Source organism: Eublepharis macularius, chromosome 4, assembly GCF_028583425.1.
Source record: "Eublepharis macularius isolate TG4126 chromosome 4, MPM_Emac_v1.0, whole genome shotgun sequence".
In the NCBI taxonomy this organism is placed as follows: Eukaryota; Metazoa; Chordata; class Lepidosauria; order Squamata; family Eublepharidae; genus Eublepharis; species Eublepharis macularius.
The window spans coordinates 185,583,981-185,604,717 of record NC_072793.1 but is presented as its reverse complement, the minus strand read 5'-3'; the positions used below and the strand labels follow the sequence as shown (position 1 = coordinate 185,604,717).

Sequence of the window (20,737 nt, the reverse complement as noted above, 5' to 3'; positions counted from 1 at the left end):
GCCCACCCCTCCATCACCCATTTGGGATCAGGAGTGGAGCAGGTGGCACCTTTCGCCTTCACCTGGCTGGGATCAGGTGCAGAGCAAGGGGCAACCCCCTTCTTCCATTCACCCAGCCAGGTTAAGGAGCACAGGATGTGGCAATGACCGCCCTCTTCAACCTACCGTAATAAGCCACTGAGCAGGTGACAATGCCCACCCTGTCTTCACCCTGCCAAAGTCAGGAGCCAAGTATGCAGCAATGCCTGCTCCCCCCCCCTTCAACCTGCCAGAATCAGGAGGAGAGCAGGTGGCAATGGCCGCTCCCCCTTCACCCAGCTGGGATCAGGAGCAGAGTAGGTAGTAAAGCCCACCGCCCACCTTCACCTCTCAAGATCGTGCATGGAGCAGGAGGCGATGCCGACCCCCCTTCACCCAGCTGGGATCAAGCTCGGAGCAGGTGGCAATGCCTGCCTGCCTGCCCAGCCTCCCCTTCCTAGAGCCCCTTGTATTTTTTCCCACAACAGGCTTTGTTGCTAGTAAGAAGATAAATTTCTCATCTAGGTGGATCAATTGGAGCAACTGCACTGATCTTGGTTCCAACTCCAAGGCCCTAAATGAGGATGGAATACTTTAGGGTATGCCTCCTGTCATATTGTGCCCCCCCAATTAAAGTCAGCCTCCGAAGCCCCTCACCAGAGATGGGGCATTTTCATTTGTGGACTCTCCATTCTAAAATCTTACCTTGCAAAAACATTTCTTTTCAAAACCCAGGTTTTTAATCAAAGGGTTTCACTTTTTCAAGAGTTCTGTGGTCTGGTTCGGTCCTGTTCTCTGGATACTTCTGAGGCTCCTCAGTGACTGTTTTATGCTGTTCTTATAAGCTTACATTTTAATTTTGATAATTCATGTTGTGTAATCTGGAGAGCCATCTCAATAAATAAATAAATGTTGAAACCTCTGTTTCCCATTTGAGAATGCTTTTCTAGCTATTCTTGGCAATTTCCTCTTCAAAAATCTCTCAGTTCTCCAATGACTGAAGATCAAGGCTCTCTGTGATATAGACAAAACGTACTAAACCTGCCAAAACCCAGGTTTTCCCAGTTTGTTCTTCAATGCTCTGCCACATCCATTTCCTGCTTGGGTCAACCATGCCTAAAAATAAACCCAGTGGAATGACCCTAATGCAACCCTTCATCTCCCTCCTCAAACTGGTATGTTCCTCATGCCCAACAGGAGACTGTAAGGTGCTTAGAGCAAGGAAATTTTTTTTGTACTTCGTAAAATGCACAGCCAGGACCCTATAAATAAATAGAGAAGTCACCATCTGAAACTGTCAGTAACACAGCACTAGACACAAGAGATATGGGAATTATAGTAGGCCAAGAAAGTGGGTAGAAAGCAGTCCCCCCCGCTTCAGCACAAGGAACAGGGTTATAGCTTGAGCATAACTATATTTCCTGCCCAGTATCTTAAACGGGTTTAGACTGTGTTAACACTGGAGCACCTAACTTGTAGGAGGGCCAGCCTCAGAAAGAGTTTACTGTAACATCTTTAAGTCTGATAACACCAACATCTCTCATACAAGCCAGCAACTTAAGAACCACACCAAGTGTTTTGTGCCTCACACCAGTGAAGTATTCTGTTCATTCAGTTTTAAAGACCTGCTTACATGCCTTCTTATTTTACCTACTTGTGAATAAAACTTCTGTTTCATTTCGAACCTCCATAAGCCTCCTGTGCCAGTTTCTTTCTAAGGGAAGCGCAAACCCCTGATCTTTCCTCTACGTTGACTTGACTGGCTAACCGCGCCACTTAAGGGTGGGACAAGAAGGAAAGTTGAAGCTAAACCTCAACCACGCTACTAAAGGCTTCCCAGCCCCGTATTCAGCTTCATATGCTTGGTGAGGAGAAATTTTACCTCAGGGTAGAGGGAGGTCAAACCAAGCCAGAGTTAGACAAGGGTTTGCAACATACAAATAGAGGCATTATTATTGCTATTTAAAATGTTTGCTTTCTTAGCTGCTCTGAAAGGCCTGTGAGGAGGCCCCGTTGACATCCCATAAGCTGTTTCTTTTGGTTTACAAACCAACATTGTAATTTACACATTAAGTGTAGGTGAGTCCACTGGATATACAGAAGCACAACCTCTGCCTGCGCATGGACCTGTCCAACTTGCCCACTGAGAGTCAATATATGAAGACTCCTACAGGTGTCCTTACTAGAAGGAGCCACGTCTGCCTTAGAGAAAGGGCAGCCTTACCCAGAGAGACCACAGCTTGATAATTATCCTCCATGACTTCCTTGTGAAGGCTTCTTTGGCCTGGATCCATCAGAGCCCACTCCTCTGCAGTGAAATGCACAGACACCTCCTCAAAGGTCACCAGAGGCTGAAAAGACAAAAAAAAAAAGCTGTTTAGATGGATAGGGAACTGGCTGGATAATTTCCCCCAAAGACTAGTTGTCAATGGCACCACGTCAGATTGGAGAGAGGTGTCCAGTGTAGAGCCATAGGGCTCAGGCCTTTTCAATATATTTTTATAAATGATATGGATGAGGGTATGAAGGGATTCCAAAATAAATTTGTAGATGACGCAAAACTGGGAAGAGTAGCAAACATATCTGAAGACAGGTATAGAATTCAACAAGATCTGAACAGACTAGAAAAGTGGGCAGATTTCAATAAGATGCAATTCAACACGGATAAGCGCCAGGTTCTCCATATGGGTGGATGGGAAGCTAAATATGTGGAGTCAGTGTGATGTAGCAACAGAAAAGGCAAACACAATCTTGGGCTGCATCAACAAAGGCATAACATCGAAACCGCAGGAAGTCATTGTCCCACTATATACCACATTGCTCAGGCCGCAACTGGAGTATTGTGTGCAGTTCTGGAGGCCTCATTTCAAAACTGTTGCACTCATAAAATTGCATAGTGTTAATGGAGGCACTTAAAATATCCTGTTCCATTACATTCATCCACATCAAAAAGGATACAGAGAAATTGGAACAGGTGCAGAGGAGAGCAACCTGAATGATTAGGGTCCTGGAAACCAAACCCGACAAATAAAGCTCGATGGACCTGGAAATGTTAAGTTTAGAGAAGAGGAGGTTGAGGGGAGACGTGATTGCTCTCTTTCAGTATTTAAAAGGCTGTCACTTAGGGGCGGGAAGGGAGCTGTTCTTATTGGCAAGAAAGGATAGGAACAAGTGTTGAAGCCACAGGAGGGACAGTACTGGCCAGACATGAAGAAAAACTTCTTCATGTTAAGAGTAATCCAGCAGTAGAATTGGCAGCCTGGAGAAGTGGTGGGTTCCCCTTCATTGGCCGTCAAATAGTGGCTGGACGAATCCTTGTTGGGGATGGTTTAGGCTGTTCCTGCATTGGGCAGGGGGTTGAAGTGTAGATGGAGTGTAAGACCTTTTCCAACTCTACTTCTATGATATGATTCTATGATTCCCTGTCTCCTCTCAGATAATGTAACAATTCTTCCCCTTTTAAGCACAATCCAATTAGACACTTGCACGCAGGTTTCAAACTTCCATCAGAACTTTTCATTTTCCATAGAGTGAACCCCACAGACAGGAGACAGGGGAAGGAAAGAAAAATGTTCAGGGAGGCACCCAGGGTCAATATTTGCAGTTCCATACTTACCCCATCTGACCGTACAGGAGCTGCTTTCTCTCTGGCGCAAGGAGATGGCAAAGAATAGACTGTTGCTTTCAAGGCCTCGCCTGGAGGAATCAAAGGGAATTGGAAAACACTCAAAACTTTCTAAGTATCTAGCATCTCAGTTTCTTACACAGGGGAAGAAGTTTCTCCCTCTCTTGGCCCATAGTCACAGCTTCAGTTGCATCCTTATTTAGGATAACTTTTTGATTCCAAATGCTTGCAAAATCTATTCTTGCTAAGGGTAAGAGACAAAATTATTGCTTGCTTCTCTAGTGCAACAGAATTCACAGACTTAAGTAGGAAGGCCTCTGAAACGCAAGAAACAGGCAGTCCTAACCCTGACAGAATCGCAGCTGCCAAACCACAGAATCTCTTGGCAGGTGGCAAGATCAGCACATACAGAAAAAGGCAGCCTCGCTGTTGGTGAATTACCCCTGCACACTTTGCACAGAGGCATGCATTCTGTCCATCTCCCGCTGAAGGTCATCCATCAGGGCAACGAAGGCTGTTTCACTCCCATAAGCAGGTCTAAAAGAAGATTTAAAAGGATCTAAAAATGTGCCTGGTCCTGGAGAGCCTAACGCTGTCCTGACACCATCCTTTCAATCACTTTCTTCAAGAATGGAAAATTTGAAACTGGTGGAGTGAGATCTCCTGGGCTCAAACCTCCAAGGACCCTGTCCACATCCTAAAAGTGATTAAAATGAGAAGAATGACAAACAACCAGACAAGTTGACACCCTGCCACCATCTGACACTGTCAATGCAAATCCAGGGTCCAAGTCAGAATGCAGGGAAGACATTTTATCTAAGAAGTGATGAGTAAAAGAGTTGGAGCCCTGTGCAGAGAGTGGGGCCTGTTCCTACTTGGTTGTCATGCATGAACTACGTTAATATGCCATTAGAGCTCCTCAAGGATTATGATTTTGTGCCTCTTCATTTTGGCCTAATGTACTATCTGCCCAATTTTTAAAAGTAATTTATATTTATCACCATTTTTTGATTTAGGAGGCAACATTGTTTCTGCTGACACCAGAGGTGATATGGGCTGGAAACGTTTTCATTGTATTTTCTCTAGGAGATTCTCAGTTGCAAAAGTATCATGGTTAAATTATAAATCCCTATCATTTTTCTTTCTCCTCGAGCACAAACTTACTGGCATTTTTAGAACTAGCTAATCCATTATTGTACCAATTATTTAGCAAAAATCATAAATTGACTCTCTTCCCACCCACCCACGCACCCCCACTTAAAGGGTATTTCTAAAGTAGGAAGCTGGAATGGAGCATCTTTTCCACACTGGACTGGGGGCAAGGGTGGGGAAGCATCAATGCAGCCCACTTACACTCGAGGAAGACATCCAGTGGGTACAACAGCCCTTTTGATCTTACCAGGAAAATCCGCTCCATGGTAACGCACCTGCACAATCTTTTCCTGCACCTGAAACAGAAGTGGGGATCCCAGAAAGGGGACACTGTTGAGAAAAGGAACGGGGAAAAGGTCTGTGTGAGGGGTTAAAAAAGGACTGGAGCAATCCATATGGATTTCGAGGGTATCGTTGATTGTATCTTGTGCCCCACATACCACCCACGTGTGTCCCTCTCACCTGCTGCTCCTGAGTCTTGGCATCTGCCTGGCTCAGGAGGAAGCCTTCTGCCAGGGCCACCGCCTGGGAACTGGTCTCTGGCCCACATTCCCTGATCCAGCTCTCCATCTCCGGGGGCAGGATGGCCAGGAATTGCTCCAAGACCACCAGGTCCAGGATCTCCTTCTTGCTGTGCCTTTCTGGCTTCAACCACTGGTGGCAAAGATGGTGCAGTCGGCTGCAAGCCTCTCGGGGCCCTTCGGCCTTCTGGTAGCAGAAGTGCCTGAATTGCTGGCACTGCACATCCTCTCCCAGGCTCTTCTGCATGGTTCCTTCCCATGCTTCCTTTCCGCTCCCAGCCTCGGTGGCATCAGGGCCTCTTCTTGCTTCCGGACCAACTGATTCTGGCTCTCCCCTCATCCTTCCTTCCTCTCCAAACAGACACTACCTGGACCAGTGGATCGCCTTCCTCCTGTGCCGGATTCTTCTGTAAAGACAAGTGCCAGATCTATGAGTGCCAGCCAAGAGAAGACTGAGTGGTGGGACCCGTATATCTGGACACCTACATCTAATGAGGTGACTCGTGAGCTATGAAAGCTGATGGCACACTCCAGGATCAAGGATGTTCGTGAAGAAGAAGTTGGGTGGAGCAAGCGAAGAGGAGCTTTTACACAGCAAGCAGAAACCTTCTGCTCTGCTTAATAAAAGCATTTCTTAACTATAGATTAAGGATTCCTGCAGCGGTCAGAAGCCAGAGAAGATTATGTGGTGCCAGGAATGAGGTACATATTTACAAAGAGGTTGTTTGTGAAGTTAGAAAAAGTGGGCCAGACGCAGAACGGAGCAACTTCAAGTCCCAGAGATGCTGGATCTCTTTCATCATGCTGTAGACAACTGGAAAAGGTCTCAACAGCAGCTCATGGAAGCCAGCAGAGCTATGGAGGAGTCAGAGAAGAGGAAGGGGACCCTCAGTTTGAACTTCGCAGGGCCCTGGCCCACTGATTTGTCTCATGTGTTTCCACTACCTGTGCCAGAGGAGAACTCTAAGTACGATCAGTTGGAAGAGCTTCATATGCCAAGTGAAAAGGAGATTTCTGTAGGTATCTTTAGGTAAAGAATTGAAGACTATGTTGATAGGGTGCCCTCAGTTGAGAAAGTGTTATTCGTTATCATTCATGGATCTATCCTAATATATAAAAGGCAGCCCGTATTTCCAATAACTCGCTTTTTATCCTGGCACAGGGGCAGTGAGTCATTGGCAACACTGCGCCTGCGCCAGGATAAGCTCGGAGAAGCAGCCCTTCCAAGGAGGCCTGCGTAGGGCTGTGCCAGCACGGCGGCCTTCTCTGTCACTGCGGGGCCTTGGGAGGGGCACGCCGTGGCATGGGTCCACAACCCATTTTTAAAGTGGCACTGGACTTCCTGTTAATCCAGATGAAAGAATGGTTGTGCAGGCATCGTGGAAGTGGCTTCAGCTGAACAAATCTGGACAAATCCATGTGCTGACTGGAAGGAAAACGAGAATACATTTCCTGCTCACTGAGGTAAAGGTGCTTGGGCAGCAAGAAGCATCTTACGGTGCCTCATCCTTGACTCTCTGCCTGCATGTTTTCCCCAAATGCGCCTCTGTGCTAAGTGATTCAGATTCAGATTTCTTTATTACAGAACTTAGCCAATACATTTATCATAAAAATTAAAATACATATTTTACGACCATTAAAATATGGATATGTACAATTTAAAAACATAATTTCCTAAATTCTTTCAAAATTTATAAAAACCAGAAATTCAGCATAGTTCTAGACTAGCAGCCGTCTGTGCTAAGTGTGGTTTTCTTTAGGTCTCGGCTATCACGGCATAATCTGTTGGAATTTCATTTTCACACTTTGCTGCTGTTGCATTTTGTGCCCCCCCATTTCCTCTCCCCTCCCTTCTTCATGGGAGAAAGTGGTACGTTTTGCTTTCCTGTCCCCTCCTCTTATGCTTCTCTGCGCGCCCACTGTGGATTGAAGTGGTGCAGTCACTGCTATTGGTTTTCAGAGCACAGCTAGATTCTCAAGTTCCCTGGGGTCTCGTGTGTGCCTGTGGGAATGTGCTTAGGAGTAGGCCCCACTGCACACCGTAGTCTTTATGTCTGCGTGTAGGCTCAGTACTCTAAAGGGGCTTGCAACCTGCCTGTGGCTTCCTGCTCACAGACAACTGCTTTTGGAATTTAGATAGAAAAACCAGAGTGGAAAACCACAACCAAACAAAGATAGTCAAAAATCTTATGAAAAGTTTTTAGTGCAATAAAGTGGCGCAGTGCATATACTAACAGCAATTTTAAATATAAATATACACAAAAACAATCAAGTGAAGTGAAATTCGAGAACAATACAATCTAATGGCTCAAAGACTGCCGATGTGGAAAAATACTTATTTCGGCAGTGGTGCAAAAGAGTTCATGACAGAGATGACAAATAGACCAGAGAAACCAACTTCCGGTTCGGGATCCATGGAGGTCTAAAGCAGCTCTAAGAGCTGAGCTGTCCATGCCGCTGTTTGTGGAGGCTGGAGGGGCACAGATTGCCCGTGGCCCCTTGTTCTCAGGCGGAGAACAGGCAAGTACACACTGTATCTGAGGGCGCGTTGATCTCGGGTGGTGGGGGGCTCTAAGCAACGAGCTCTCTCCCACCCTTGCGGTCCCACCCGAAGACAGGTTTGCTAAGATCTCTGCAGCGGCTCAGGAGTCAATTGTATTGGCATAAGACCTGCATGCCCGAGCTTCGTTAAGCAGCAAGGGAAACGGATTCGTTTGATTAAAAGAAGCAGCGATTACAACCCAAGAGAAGACGTTTAAGAAGGTAAAGATTGCTATCTCTCAAACCGGGACAGATTTAAGCAAGCAATAAAGTTTAAAACTGGATTTAAAAACTGCGACAGACTGATTAAGTGAAGGGGAAGATTCCGGCAAGGGAAAATTTAAAAAGTGACATTTTAAACAGTAGTTAAGGTGGAAAATTGGATATTGTTTACATACCAGCGGTGGGAAGAGATACTGGACTGTGGGAAAGCTTGAATATCGCAAGAACTGCTGCAAACATTAAAGAAACAGGAAGTACGTCAGGACCATAAAGAGACTGGCAAGAGGCGGTCTGTGTTAATACAGGAAGTGGAAGTTCGCCATTTCGGAGAAGGGCAAAGTTTTGGCTTCAAGGAAACAGGAAGTAGGACATCTTGGAAGAAGGTAAGGGCGTTTGCTTCAAGTTAAAACCATAGAGAAAAAACGCCCGACATTTTGGACTGAGCAAAACAACTTTTAACAAAAACTGAGTAAATTGGGACTTTTTAAAGCAATTGGAAGCAATAAATCAGCGCCACGGATTTAAGGAAAAGGGCAGACTCGTGGGAGTGTGGTAAATCTAGCCCCACGATGTCGAAGAAGGAGTGGCAAGCTGCGATGGAGAATCTGGATAAAAAAATTTCTGAAGTTACAGAAGGCAATAAAGAGCTCAAAGGTATGATACAGGAGATGGCAAAAGACTTTAGAGACTTTAAAATCAAAAAGAGTCCAGTAGCACCTTTAAGACTAACCAATTTTATTATAGCATAAGCTTTCGAGAATCAAGTTCTCTTCGTCAGATGCCTGATCAAAACTGGGCAGATACAGAAGAGGAGGGGGAAAGAGAGAGAAAAAAGGGAGGGGGCATAAATCACAAGAAGGCAGAATGCAATTAGCATGGAGGCTATCAAAACATTCCTTTGCTTGGAAATGTAAACATTTCCTTTTGGTGTGCAGTCAGTTTGTAGCAGTGAAGGTATCCAATTCCTATGTAGTATAAGCCTTCGATGACCACAGCTCTCCCTGCCAGCTGCATCTGACAAAGAGAACTGTGGTCCCCGAAAGCCCACACCAGGCGTCACTGGGCTCCCCCAGATCACGCCTCTGTAAAGAGAATCTGTTACCTGTGGTAATGTGATAACCATTCATAGTCTCTATTCAGTCCCCGCTTGACAGAGTCAAATTTGCATATGAATTCCAATTCAGCAGCCTCCCGTTGGATTTTGTTTTTGAAAGGTTTCTGTTGAACCACAGCGACCTTTAAGTCTTTGGTGGAATGTCCTGGTAGATTGAAGTGTTCTCCCACTGGTTTCTGGACGTTTCCATTTCTAATGTCAGATTTGTGTCCATTTATTCTTTTGCGTAGAGGTTGGCTGGTTTGTCCAATGTACAGAGCAGAGGGACATTGTTGGCACATGAGGGCATATATCAGGTTGGAGGATGAGCAGCTGTAAGAGCCAGAGACAGTGTAGTTGATGCCATTGGGTCCTGTAATTGTATTCCCTGGGTAGATATAGGGGCAGAGCTGGCATCTGGGTCTGTTGCAGGGCTTGGTACCTGTGCTGGTGACTCTGCTGGCCGATTCATGATTGTAAGTGAGAAGTCGTTTAAGATTGGGGGGCTGTCTGTAGGCAAGGAAAGGTCTTCCACCCAGGGCTTCTGAGAGAGAGGTATCATTTTCCAGGATGGGTTGTAGCTCACTGATGATACGTTGGATGGGTTTGAGCTGGGAGCTATAGGTGACAACCAGTGGTGTTCTGTTGTTAGTTCCTTTAGGTTTGTCCTGGAGCAGACTGTTTCTGGGTACTAGTCTGGCCCTGTTAATTTGTTTCTTCACTTCATTTGGTGGGTACTGTAGTCCCAAAAATGCTTGTTGTAAATCTCTTAAGTGTGAGTCTCGGTCGAGAGCATTGGAGCAGATACGGTTGTAACGTAAGGCTTGGCTGTAGACAATCGACCGAGTGGTATGTTTAGGGTGGAAGCTGGAGGCATGTAGATATGAGTATCGGTCTGTTGGTTTCCGGTATAAGGTGGTATTTATTCGTCCATTATGTAGTTGTACAGTGGTGTCCAGGAAGTGTACCTGTTGTGTAGAGTGGTCCAGGCTTAAGTTGATAGTAGGGTGAAAGTTATTGAAGTCCTGATGAAATCTCTCAAGGGCTTCCTTCCCATGGGTCCAAATGATGAAGATGTCATCCAGGAATCTTAAGTATAGTAGTGGTTCCAGTGGATGGGAGCTGAGGAAGCGTTGCTCTAAGTCCGCCATGAATATGTTAGCATATTGTGGTGCCATGCGTGTGCCCATGGCTGTGCCATTAACCTGTAGATATAAGTTGTCACCAAATTCGAAGTAATTGTGAGTGAGCACGAAGTGACAAAGTTCAGTGGCGAGGTTTGCTGTGGTTTTGTCCGGGATAATATTCCGTATGGCTTGCAATCCATCTGCATGTGGGATATTGGTGTACAAGGCCTCCACATCCATGGTTGCTAGGATGGTGTCATCTGGTAGGTTGTCAATGGATTGTATTTTCCTGAGGAAGTCAGTGGTGTCCCGTAAATAGCTGGGTGTGCTGGTGGCATAGGGCCTGAGGATAGAGTCCATGTATCCCGAGACTCCTACTGTGATGGTGCATTTTCCTGCAACAATTGGGCGTCCTGGGTTACCCGCTTTGTGGATTTTGGGTAGTAGGTAGAATCTTCCTGGTCGTGGTTCCTGGGGTGTGTCTGTATGGATGCATTCTTGTATGTCCATGGGGAGTGTTTTTAATATTTTATTGAGTTCCCTTTTGTATTGTTCAGTGGGGTCAGAAGGTAGTATTTTATAGAATGTTGTGTTGGAGAGTTGTCTTTCTGCTTCTTGTATATAATTTTGTTTATCCATGATGACAACTGCTCCGCCTTTGTCAGCTTCCTTGATTACGATGCCAGAATTATTTTGGAGGCTGTTTATGGCCTCTCTTTCTCCACGGCTGAGGTTCTGCTTTAGGTGTTGTTGTTTGTCAATTATCTCAGCCTGAGCCCGTCTACGGAAGCATTCAATGTAAAAATCCAATGAGGAGTTACGGCCCTCAGGTGGTGTCCATGTGGAATTCTTTTTCCTGGAGTTTTGTAACGATGGTTGTGTATTGCTGGGTTGGGGGGGTGGGGGCTGCTGAGGCTGCTGTGATGGTGTCTGTTCAGTGCTTTGTTCGTCATTTTGTCCAGCAGAGTAGTTGAAGAATTCTTTCAGTCTTAGGCGTCTAAAATAGGCCTCCAGGTCTCCACAAAGTTGTATGGTTTGTGTGGGTCTGGCTGGGCAAAAGGATAGTCCACGTGAGAGGACTGATTCCTCTGCTGGGCTCAGCTTGTAACTGGAAAGATTGATGATGTTGCTTGGATCCCAAGTGTTTTTGCTCTCTGTTGCAGGCAGGAGTTTTGAGAATTTCTTCTCCTTCTTGTTCTGTAATTCAGTGAATAGATTACAATAAATAGTTTCTCTGGTTGTGGCAAACATCTCCCAGTTACCGGTCTGTGCAGAGGGGGTGCACTTCATGGAAGAGTCTAGTTCAGAGACCTCTTGCTTGATCCATTGTTGCTTGCTGTACATCAGTCCAATGAGGTGAATTAAGAGTTTCCTGGATAAGGTGTTGCATAGTTTCTCACTGTAGTCTGTGTGGTAAGTGGATTTCAATGGATTCCTCACACGAAGTCCCTTGGGTAGAATGTCCAGTCTTTTGCATTTAGAAAGAAAGATGATGTCTGTTTGTATCTGTGCCAGTTTCTTCATGAGGTTGATGGATTTCCTCTCCATTCGGCTGAATGCGGTGCTTTCCAAGGTCATAGATCCAGAGGAGTTAGCCGTGTTAGTCTGTAGTAGCAAAATCAAAAAGAGTCCAGTAGCACCTTTAAGACTAACCAATTTTATTATAGCATAAGCTTTCGAGAATCAAGTTCTCTTCGTCAGATGCCTGATCAAAACTGGGCAGATACAGAAGAGGAGGGGGAAAGAGAGAGAAAAAAGGGAGGGGGCATAAATCACAAGAAGGCAGAATGCAATTAGCATGGAGGCTATAGACAGCCCCCCAATCTTAAACGACTTCTCACTTACAATCATGAATCGGCCAGCAGAGTCACCAGCACAGGTACCAAGCCCTGCAACAGACCCAGATGCCAGCTCTGCCCCTATATCTACCCAGGGAATACAATTACAGGACCCAATGGCATCAACTACACTGTCTCTGGCTCTTACAGCTGCTCATCCTCCAACCTGATATATGCCCTCATGTGCCAACAATGTCCCTCTGCTCTGTACATTGGACAAACCAGCCAACCTCTACGCAAAAGAATAAATGGACACAAATCTGACATTAGAAATGGAAACGTCCAGAAACCAGTGGGAGAACACTTCAATCTACCAGGACATTCCACCAAAGACTTAAAGGTCGCTGTGGTTCAACAGAAACCTTTCAAAAACAAAATCCAACGGGAGGCTGCTGAATTGGAATTCATATGCAAATTTGACTCTGTCAAGCGGGGACTGAATAGAGACTATGAATGGTTATCACATTACCACAGGTAACAGATTCTCTTTACAGAGGCGTGATCTGGGGGAGCCCAGTGACGCCTGGTGTGGGCTTTCGGGGACCACAGTTCTCTTTGTCAGATGCAGCTGGCAGGGAGAGCTGTGGTCATCGAAGGCTTATACTACATAGGAATTGGATACCTTCACTGCTACAAACTGACTGCACACCAAAAGGAAATGTTTACATTTCCAAGCAAAGGAATGTTTTGATAGCCTCCATGCTAATTGCATTCTGCCTTCTTGTGATTTATGCCCCCTCCCTTTTTTCTCTCTCTTTCCCCCTCCTCTTCTGTATCTGCCCAGTTTTGATCAGGCATCTGACGAAGAGAACTTGATTCTCGAAAGCTTATGCTATAATAAAATTGGTTAGTCTTAAAGGTGCTACTGGACTCTTTTTGATTTTGCTACTACAGACTAACACGGCTAACTCCTCTGGATCTAGAGACTTTAAAGAGACACTTAAATCGGAAATGGCAGAACTGGTAAAAGACGTATCAGATATGCAGCAGAGAGTTAAGGTAGTAGAAAACACAATGGATCTGCAGAAGACAGAGATGAGAGGATTGAAAGCGAGAGTGACCATCGCGGAAAGTAAACAAATGGAAAAACAACTAAGATTTCGTTCGATCCCGGAAACAGAGGAAAAGACCGCCCGAAAGCAGATTACAGAAATTTTGGCAGAGTACCTGGGGAAGGAGGAAGAGGAAATTGCAGCTCTCCTAGATGTGGTGTACAGAATTAATTCAAAATTTGCGTCTCAGAGGAAGTTACCAAGGGATATGATTGTGCAATTTACGACAAGAAATACAAGAGAACTAATTGTGACCAAACAGTTTCAGGATCCACTAGAAGTTGATGGAAAGGCGGTAAGACTTATGAAGGAACTGCCCAGATCAGTGTTGTTGGAAAGAAAGAAATACAGAGAGCTAGTCCAGATGTTAAAAGAAATGAAAATAAAATACCGATGGGAAATACCAAAGGGACTGACATTTGAGTTTGGTGGAGTAAGAAAGAGCATCAGATCTGGCCAGGAAATGGAGGATTTTATTAGTAAAAATGAAAAGGACTTACCAAAACCCACAAAACCTTGATCATGGAGTGTAAAATCATATCTTGGAATGTAAATGGACTAAACTCACCTTGTAAACGTAAGGTTATTTTCCACTGGCTTGTAAAACAGAAATGTAAAATTGTATGCCTACAAGAGACACATATTAGAAAGCAAGATGTAAAATATTTGAAAATGGCAAAACTTGGAAAAGAATTTGTAGCTGCCTCCAAACAGAAAAAGAGGGGTGTTGTGTTGTATATAAAGGAGGAACTACAGCCTAAAGTGGTGTTTAGTGATGTTGAAGCTCGATATTTGACGGTGGAAATAATTTGGAATTCAAAAAAGACATTGGTGATTGGAATTTATGCGCCTAATGGTGCAAAAGAAAAATTTTTTACGGACTTACAAAAACAGTTAGATGAACTGTCTTATGACCAAATAATATTGGCAAGCAATTTTAATGGAGTTACAAACTTGAAGGAAGACAAGAAATCTAAGACTACACAAAAAAAAAGAGGACTATTACCAAAGTCATTTTTTGCAATCATGAAACAGGAAAGTTTAGAGGATGTATGGAGGAGACAGTATCCCAAGAATAGACAATATACATATTACTCTGCAAGACACTCTACACTATCAAGAATTGATATGATCTGGGCCTCCAAAGAACTGTCGCTCTGGACTAAAGAGGTGGAAATAATGCCAAAGGTAGGCTCAGATCATAATCCAATTGTGTGGAAATTTGGTAAGAATAGTAAAAGAAGAGGATGGAGAATAAATGAAGACCTGTTACAAACGGAAGAGAATATTGCGTTGCTGCGAAGAGAGACCAAGCTCTTTTTGCAATACAATTTGAATAAAGAGGTATCGACAAATAAGGTTTGGGACACATATAAGGCCGTGATCAGAGGGATACTAATGGACTTGAATGCGAGAGACAGGAGGAAAAAGGAGGAGAAAAGACAAGAAATTATGGAAAAAATTAAAGCCAAAGAGATTCAGCTCAAAAAGAGACCAGGCAAAAAGAAAATATATCAGGATATAAAAATATTGCAAGAACAGTTATCGGCAATGAACAACAAAGAATTGGAGTGGAATTTAAAGAGGATGAATCAGAGGTCGTTTGAAGGTGCAAATAAACCTGGGAAATATTTGGCATGGCAACTAAAAAAGAGGAAGGAGAAGAAAATTATCAGTACGATACGAGAAGATGATAAGCTATTAAGTGATCAAGTCGCCATTAGTAGAGCTTTTTTTAAATTTTATGCAAAATTATACCAAAAAAAAGAGGTGAACAAAGATTCGATAGCGGAATATTTAGATAAGATTAAACTTCCAACACTTTCTGAAGAATGGAAAGAGAAATTGAATAAGGAAGTGACAGAAGAAGAAATAAAAGAAGCTATTCAATCAATGAAATTGGGGAAGGCGCCAGGCCCGGATGGACTAATGGCAAAATTTTATAAAATAATGGGCCAAGAATTGGCACCTCTCCTGAAAGAGGTGATGAATGGTGCTATGCAGGATCAAGGGATTCCTGATTCTTGGAAGGAGGCTAATATATCATTGATTCCAAAAGAAGGACAAGATTTGACTAATGTTAAAAATTATAGACCAATTTCATTGTTGAACAATGATTATAAAATATTTGCAAAGGTGTTGGCGGAAAGAATTAAAGGATGGATGTCGGAATTCATTGCAGATGAACAAGCAGGATTTTTACCTAATAGACAGATTAAAGACAATCTGAGAACAGTAATAAATGCTATTGAATACTATGATAAGCATTGTGATAAGGAGGTTGGTTTCTTTTTCGTAGACGCAGAAAAAGCATTTGACAATCTGAACTGGGACTTTATGTTCGCCACCATGGAAAAGCTGCAAATGGGAGAAAAGTTCATACAAGCAGTTAAAGGAATTTATAAAGACCAAAGTGCAGCGACTGTAGTGAATGACGATTTGACAAAAAAACTGAAAATAAGCAAAGGCACAAGGCAAGGCTGCCCATTGTCTCCATTGCTGTTCATATTGATTTTGGAGATATTGATGATTCAGATACGAGAGGACGACACAATCCGAGGTATAAAGATAAGAGAGTTTACCTACAAGGTCAGAGCATTTGCGGATGATATAATGTTGATTGTAGAGGATCCAATTGACAATATGCCAAAGGTAATAAAGAAGATAAAGGAATTTGGAGATCTGGCTGGTTTTTTTGTAAATAAAAAGAAGTCGAAGATACTATGTAAAAATATGACCAAACAGAAACAACAAGAACTGATGGAATTAACGGACTGCGAGGTAACAAACAAAGTAAAATATTTGGGAATTGAACTAACTGCAAAAAATATAGACTTATTTAAGAACAACTATGAGAAGTTGTGGATACAAATAGAGAGAGATTTGATAAAGTGGAACAAGCTGAATTTATCATGGCTGGGCAGAACCGCGACGATAAAAATGAATGTTCTACCTCATGTGATGTTTCTGTTACAAACGATTCCAATTTTCTGAGACTCTAAACAATTTGAAAAATGGCAAAGAAAAATTTCGAATTTTGTGTGGGCAGGCAAGAAACCACATGTTAAAATGAAAGTGTTACAGGATGCGAAAGAAAGAGGTGGCTTGCAACTGCCCAACTTAAGACTGTACTATGAAGCAATTTGTTTGACATGGATAAAGGATTGGATAACGTTGAAAAATCGCAAACTTCTGGCATTGGAAGGTTATAAGAAAATATTCGGATGGCATGCATACCTATGGTACGATAAAATAAAAGCGGACTCTCTGTTTCTGCATCATTATATTAGAAGAAGCCTCTTCACAATCTGGAAGAAATATAAGATGTATCTGGAAGATCAAATCCCCTCTTGGGTGGTCCCGTATGAAGTAATAGACCCGAGAACTGTCGAGAACGAACAGCAACGCTTAACCTACAAGGAGATAATACAAATACAATATTTAATGCCAAAAATAAAATCAGAAGAAGAATTGTCTCCTTGTTATAACTGGTTTCAATACAGACAGATTAGAGATCTTTACAAATCGGACTGTTCAAGAGGAGGAATAAGAATGGAAAACTCAGAATTGGAAGAAGTAATGCTACAAGATAAGAAACAAATTTCAAAGATCTACAAGATACTTCTAAAATGGTATACTGAAGATGAAGTAGTGAAAGTACAGATGGTGAAGCGGGCAATAAATTTTCATAAAGAAATAGCAATGGAGGCATGGGAGCACTTGCAGAATACAATTAAGATTACAACGTGTACGAATATTAGAGAAAATGTATACAAGATGATATACAGATGGTACCTAACACCGAAGAAAATTGCGCTGGGGAACGCTAATATGTCAGATAAGTGCTGGAAATGTAAAAAGCATGAAGGATCATTATACCACATGTGGTGGACTTGTGAAGTAGTGAAGAAGTACTGGGGAGATATAATAGAAGTAATTAATGAGGTGTTACAAACCCAAATAAATAAGAACCCAGAACTGCTGCTAGTAAACTTGGGAATGGAGAATGTTCCAGTGCAAAATAGAACATTGTTATTTTATATGACAGCTGCAGCAAGATTACTGTATGCGCAGAAATGGAAGGTGCAAGAAGTACCTACTGTAGAGGACTGGATTTATAAATTGTTGTACATGGCAGAGATGGATAAAATGACAAGAAAACTCAAAGACTTGGATCCGGGACAGTATTTGGCGGACTGGGCGAAATTGAAACAATTTTTGGAAAAAAAATGGGATGTGAAAGGAGAACTGTGGCAGTTTGAGAATTTTTAAAACAAGACATTTTAAACAGAAGAGAGAAGTGACTTTACTATTATACCAATTTATATCTATTTTAATATAAGCTTGGACTATAACATAGTAGAAAAGGGGTGAAATTTAGAACTGATTTTGTAAAGAATAAGATAGGGAGGTTAGGATAAGTAGTATCTTTTTTAGAGTATATGAATAAGGAAATAGTTAAATAAATATACTGATGGGTTATACTATATATACTATAATGCTAGTGGATCAGATTGTATATTATAAAATGAATGTGTATTACGGTGTTGTATGCTGTGCCACATTGGTGGCAGGGCACACAGTTGGGGTTTTAATACATATTATAATGACGACAGTATATTTGATAGAATATAGGTTTAAAAGAAATAGAATATGTTTAAATTAAGATTTTTGTTATATATTATACTATATTATACTGGTCTGCTATATTGAGGGGTATAAGATTTATACTATATTGATAGTATAACTGATAGATGTATATTATACTGATAGAATATTTGATAGCATAATTGATAGAAGTATATTATATTGATAGGATATTTGATATATATGATAGAATACCTGGGGAAAAAAAATTAGAATGTGCTTAGAGTAAGGGATTTATTAAGTAATAAGAGGGGTTAAGGGTTGGAAAGCTGTTGGAAGTCGATAGAGAGGGGGAAGGAAAAGGGTGGGGGTTAGAGTTAATTAGATATTGAGGGAATGAATGTATTGAATTTGAAAAGTATACTCACCAATAATTTTTTTTAAAAAAACAACAACAAATGGACCAGAGAAACCGTGAGGAACCCTTGTTCCTGTTCAAAATAAATATCTTAAATAGATGTACTCTTCTTGCTTTCTTTCAACAGGTGGAACAAGGAGATGGAACGCTCTGCAGGACCGAAGACCCAACAAGGAACCGGTCATGAACAATGCTTGTTTCCAGACTGCATCAGGGGCCAACAGACCTCCTCACCATGTATCTCTGCAAACACTACTGACGCTTAACATATTCTTAGCGACAGTCTGACGCACCCCTTTCTTGGCTGTGCCAAAAAAGTAAGTATGAGTCCTAGACTATAAAGGACTTCTTCTTACCTATAAAGAACTTGAATTGAACCTGAATATGAATGGAGCAGCTGATAAATTGGTGTAGTGGGCATATTCAGCCTAGCAAAACTATAGTACTGTTCTAATGGGAGTCACACCTTTCTAGGCCCATAGACCTCAGTGGGCTTAGAAGGGTGTAACTGTTTAGTATTGCACTACTAAAACTCTTGATAATTTTGGATTACTTTTGGCACCCTTTCCAGCACGACTTTTCTGAGATATAGCAACTAGAATTGTACACAGTATCCCAAATGTGGCTGCACCATAATGCTATAGAACATTACAATACCTGCCTCTTTTTTCCCAATCCCTTTGCTGATAACTGCGAACACAGCAGTTGTACTTTTACCACTGCTACACACAACCTCGACATTTTCATAAAATTATCCATCATGACTCCAAGATTTCTATCCTGATCCGTTGCCACCAGTTCAGATCTCACCAGCATCCTATTATATAAAAGGCAAGCCGTGTTGCCTAGGTCCCGCTTTTTATTCTGGTAGACCTGCGAAGGAGCACCAGGATAAAAACTGAGGAGGAGAGCAACGCGCCTGCAAGTGCCAGTGGAGCCAGGGCTGGGGTGAAGCGCCCGCTGCCCTCTGAGCTCCGTTGGAGCCGGGGCATGCCCTTCCAGTGGGGATCATAAGAGGGCGGGCACTTCGTCCCCCTGCCCTGTTGCCCAGCTCCCAGCAGCGGGAGGAGCCAGGGTGCGCCCTTCCAGCGGGGATCACAGGTGCAGCCTGGGCTCACAGGACAGGAGGTGCATCACCCCCTGTGTCTCAGCCCTCCCCAGATCACCCTTGCTCCCTACCTGCCATCCCTCCAAGACCCCTCCTGCCTCTCACCTCTCCCAACCCCCCCTTGCCCCCTACCTGCCAACCCTCCCCAGACCCCTCCTGCCTCTCAGCCCTCCCCAGACCCCCCTTGCCCCGTATCTGCCAGCCCTTCCTATCCACCCTCCCCTTTCTAGAGCCCATTGTCTTTTTCCCCACAACGGGTTTTGTTGCCAGTCTTCTATATTTTCATTTCCACATGCTTTTTGGCCACCTCAGTCAGGTTGTGCAGAGGGGAAGCATAAAAATTGTCTAAAGAAACAAATATCTTTGTCATACAGAAAAACAAAGCCAGGCAGGGATATTTATGAGTCCTGTGGCTCATTTGAGAAATCCAACACGCATTTTGAAGGGGCCAGGCTTCCCCCAAGTGCCCACGAATTCAAGAGGAGGGGTGGATTTTTAGAATCACAAGATCTTAAATTAGCAGAGGCAACTGAAGTGCACCAAGAGGCCGAAGTAGACTGAAGGTCTGATGAAAGGAAAAGGTATGCTGAGTCTGTTTGCAGAATTGTTCCTTCAGTAAGCCATAGCAGAGGGAAGAAGGGAACCCTCAAAAAATCCAAGTCTGAACTACAGCAATGCCTCGCTTATGAAAAGAATTACGGGACTGATTCTTTCCCTGTGTTCCACTATGGCATCTTCGCTCATCTGAACAGGGCCTTCTGCAGGAGCCACTCTGACAACGGGCAAAATCAACAGCTGCCCAAACACGTGAATTCTCTGGGGTGGCCTCCACCTTATGAAATGGCCTGCCTGAGGAGGTAAGGAAAGCCCCGTCTCCGGGCTTCCCTCAAACAATGCAAAACTGAACTGCTTTCTCCTCAGGCAATTAGCCACTGTTGTAAGAAATGGCTCAGAGAGATGCTCTCAAAAAGGGACTCGGACTGTAGACTATTCTACTGGGTTCTGTGTATTGGTGTTGATGTGCAACTTTGGTGTCAATTAACATAATCATCGTATTGTGTCCCAGCCATTGATCGTATTGGCTCACACTGTGTAATCCACCTGGAGTCTCAGTGAGAAAGGGGGATTATAAATAAAATAAAAATGAAATAAACAGATGCCATTTTGCTACAGCTTGCAGGCAGCAAGAGAAGGCAGAGAAAATACAGCAGAAGGTGCGTGCCTTATTCCAGGAAGAACTCAGCTCCACCTCCACAGAAGCTGAGCTTCCAGAGAGCACGCAGAACAGCCCTTTGGATGAATGCAGCCCTTTGGTTAGTCATCCCAAAAGCCTTTTGCAAAGGAGATAGTTTTGCATTACTTACCTATTTTGCAAAAAGTCCCCAGGCTCTGCTTCCCCTCCCGTTTGCCCAATAACACACAACTGGGACACTGG

At 43.3% G+C, this 20,737-nt stretch overlaps 2 protein-coding genes across 2 annotated transcripts in view; both read right to left on the bottom strand.

The window, feature by feature from the left end:
• The window catches only part of LOC129328442 (zinc finger protein 721-like), an 11,799-nt gene extending 7,766 nt beyond the window's left edge, over positions 1-4,033 (bottom strand). The window contains exons 1-2 of the mRNA XM_054977508.1: positions 3,635-4,033; positions 2,243-2,369 (exon numbers count right to left, since the gene is read on the bottom strand). Coding sequence (XP_054833483.1) covers positions 2,243-2,312 — 70 coding nt within the window. The 5' untranslated portion in view covers positions 2,313-2,369; positions 3,635-4,033. The remainder of the gene's footprint in view (positions 1-2,242; positions 2,370-3,634) is intronic.
• Positions 3,311-20,737, bottom strand: LOC129328028 (zinc finger protein 165-like). Its single transcript, XM_054976766.1, has 5 exons — positions 20,667-20,737; positions 5,258-5,723; positions 5,043-5,091; positions 3,635-3,714; positions 3,311-3,358 (listed from the first exon to the last, which is right to left on the bottom strand). The coding sequence occupies exons 2-5, from the start codon at positions 5,654-5,656 to the stop codon at positions 3,311-3,313; spliced, it is 576 nt and encodes a 191-aa protein (XP_054832741.1). The 5' UTR covers positions 5,657-5,723; positions 20,667-20,737.

Coding starts and splice junctions, on each gene's coding strand:
- LOC129328028 (XM_054976766.1), bottom strand. CDS start 5,656: ATGAGGGGAGAGCCAGAATCAGTTGGTCCGGAAGCAAGAAGAGGCCCT. Junction 3,715..5,042: donor CCATGGAGCGGATTTTCCTG/GTAAGATCAAAA, acceptor TGATTCCTCCAG/GCGAGGCCTTGAAAGCAACA. Junction 3,359..3,634: donor CTCCTGTACGGTCAGATGGG/GTAAGTATGGAA, acceptor TGCCCAATGCAG/GAACAGCCTAAACCATCCCC.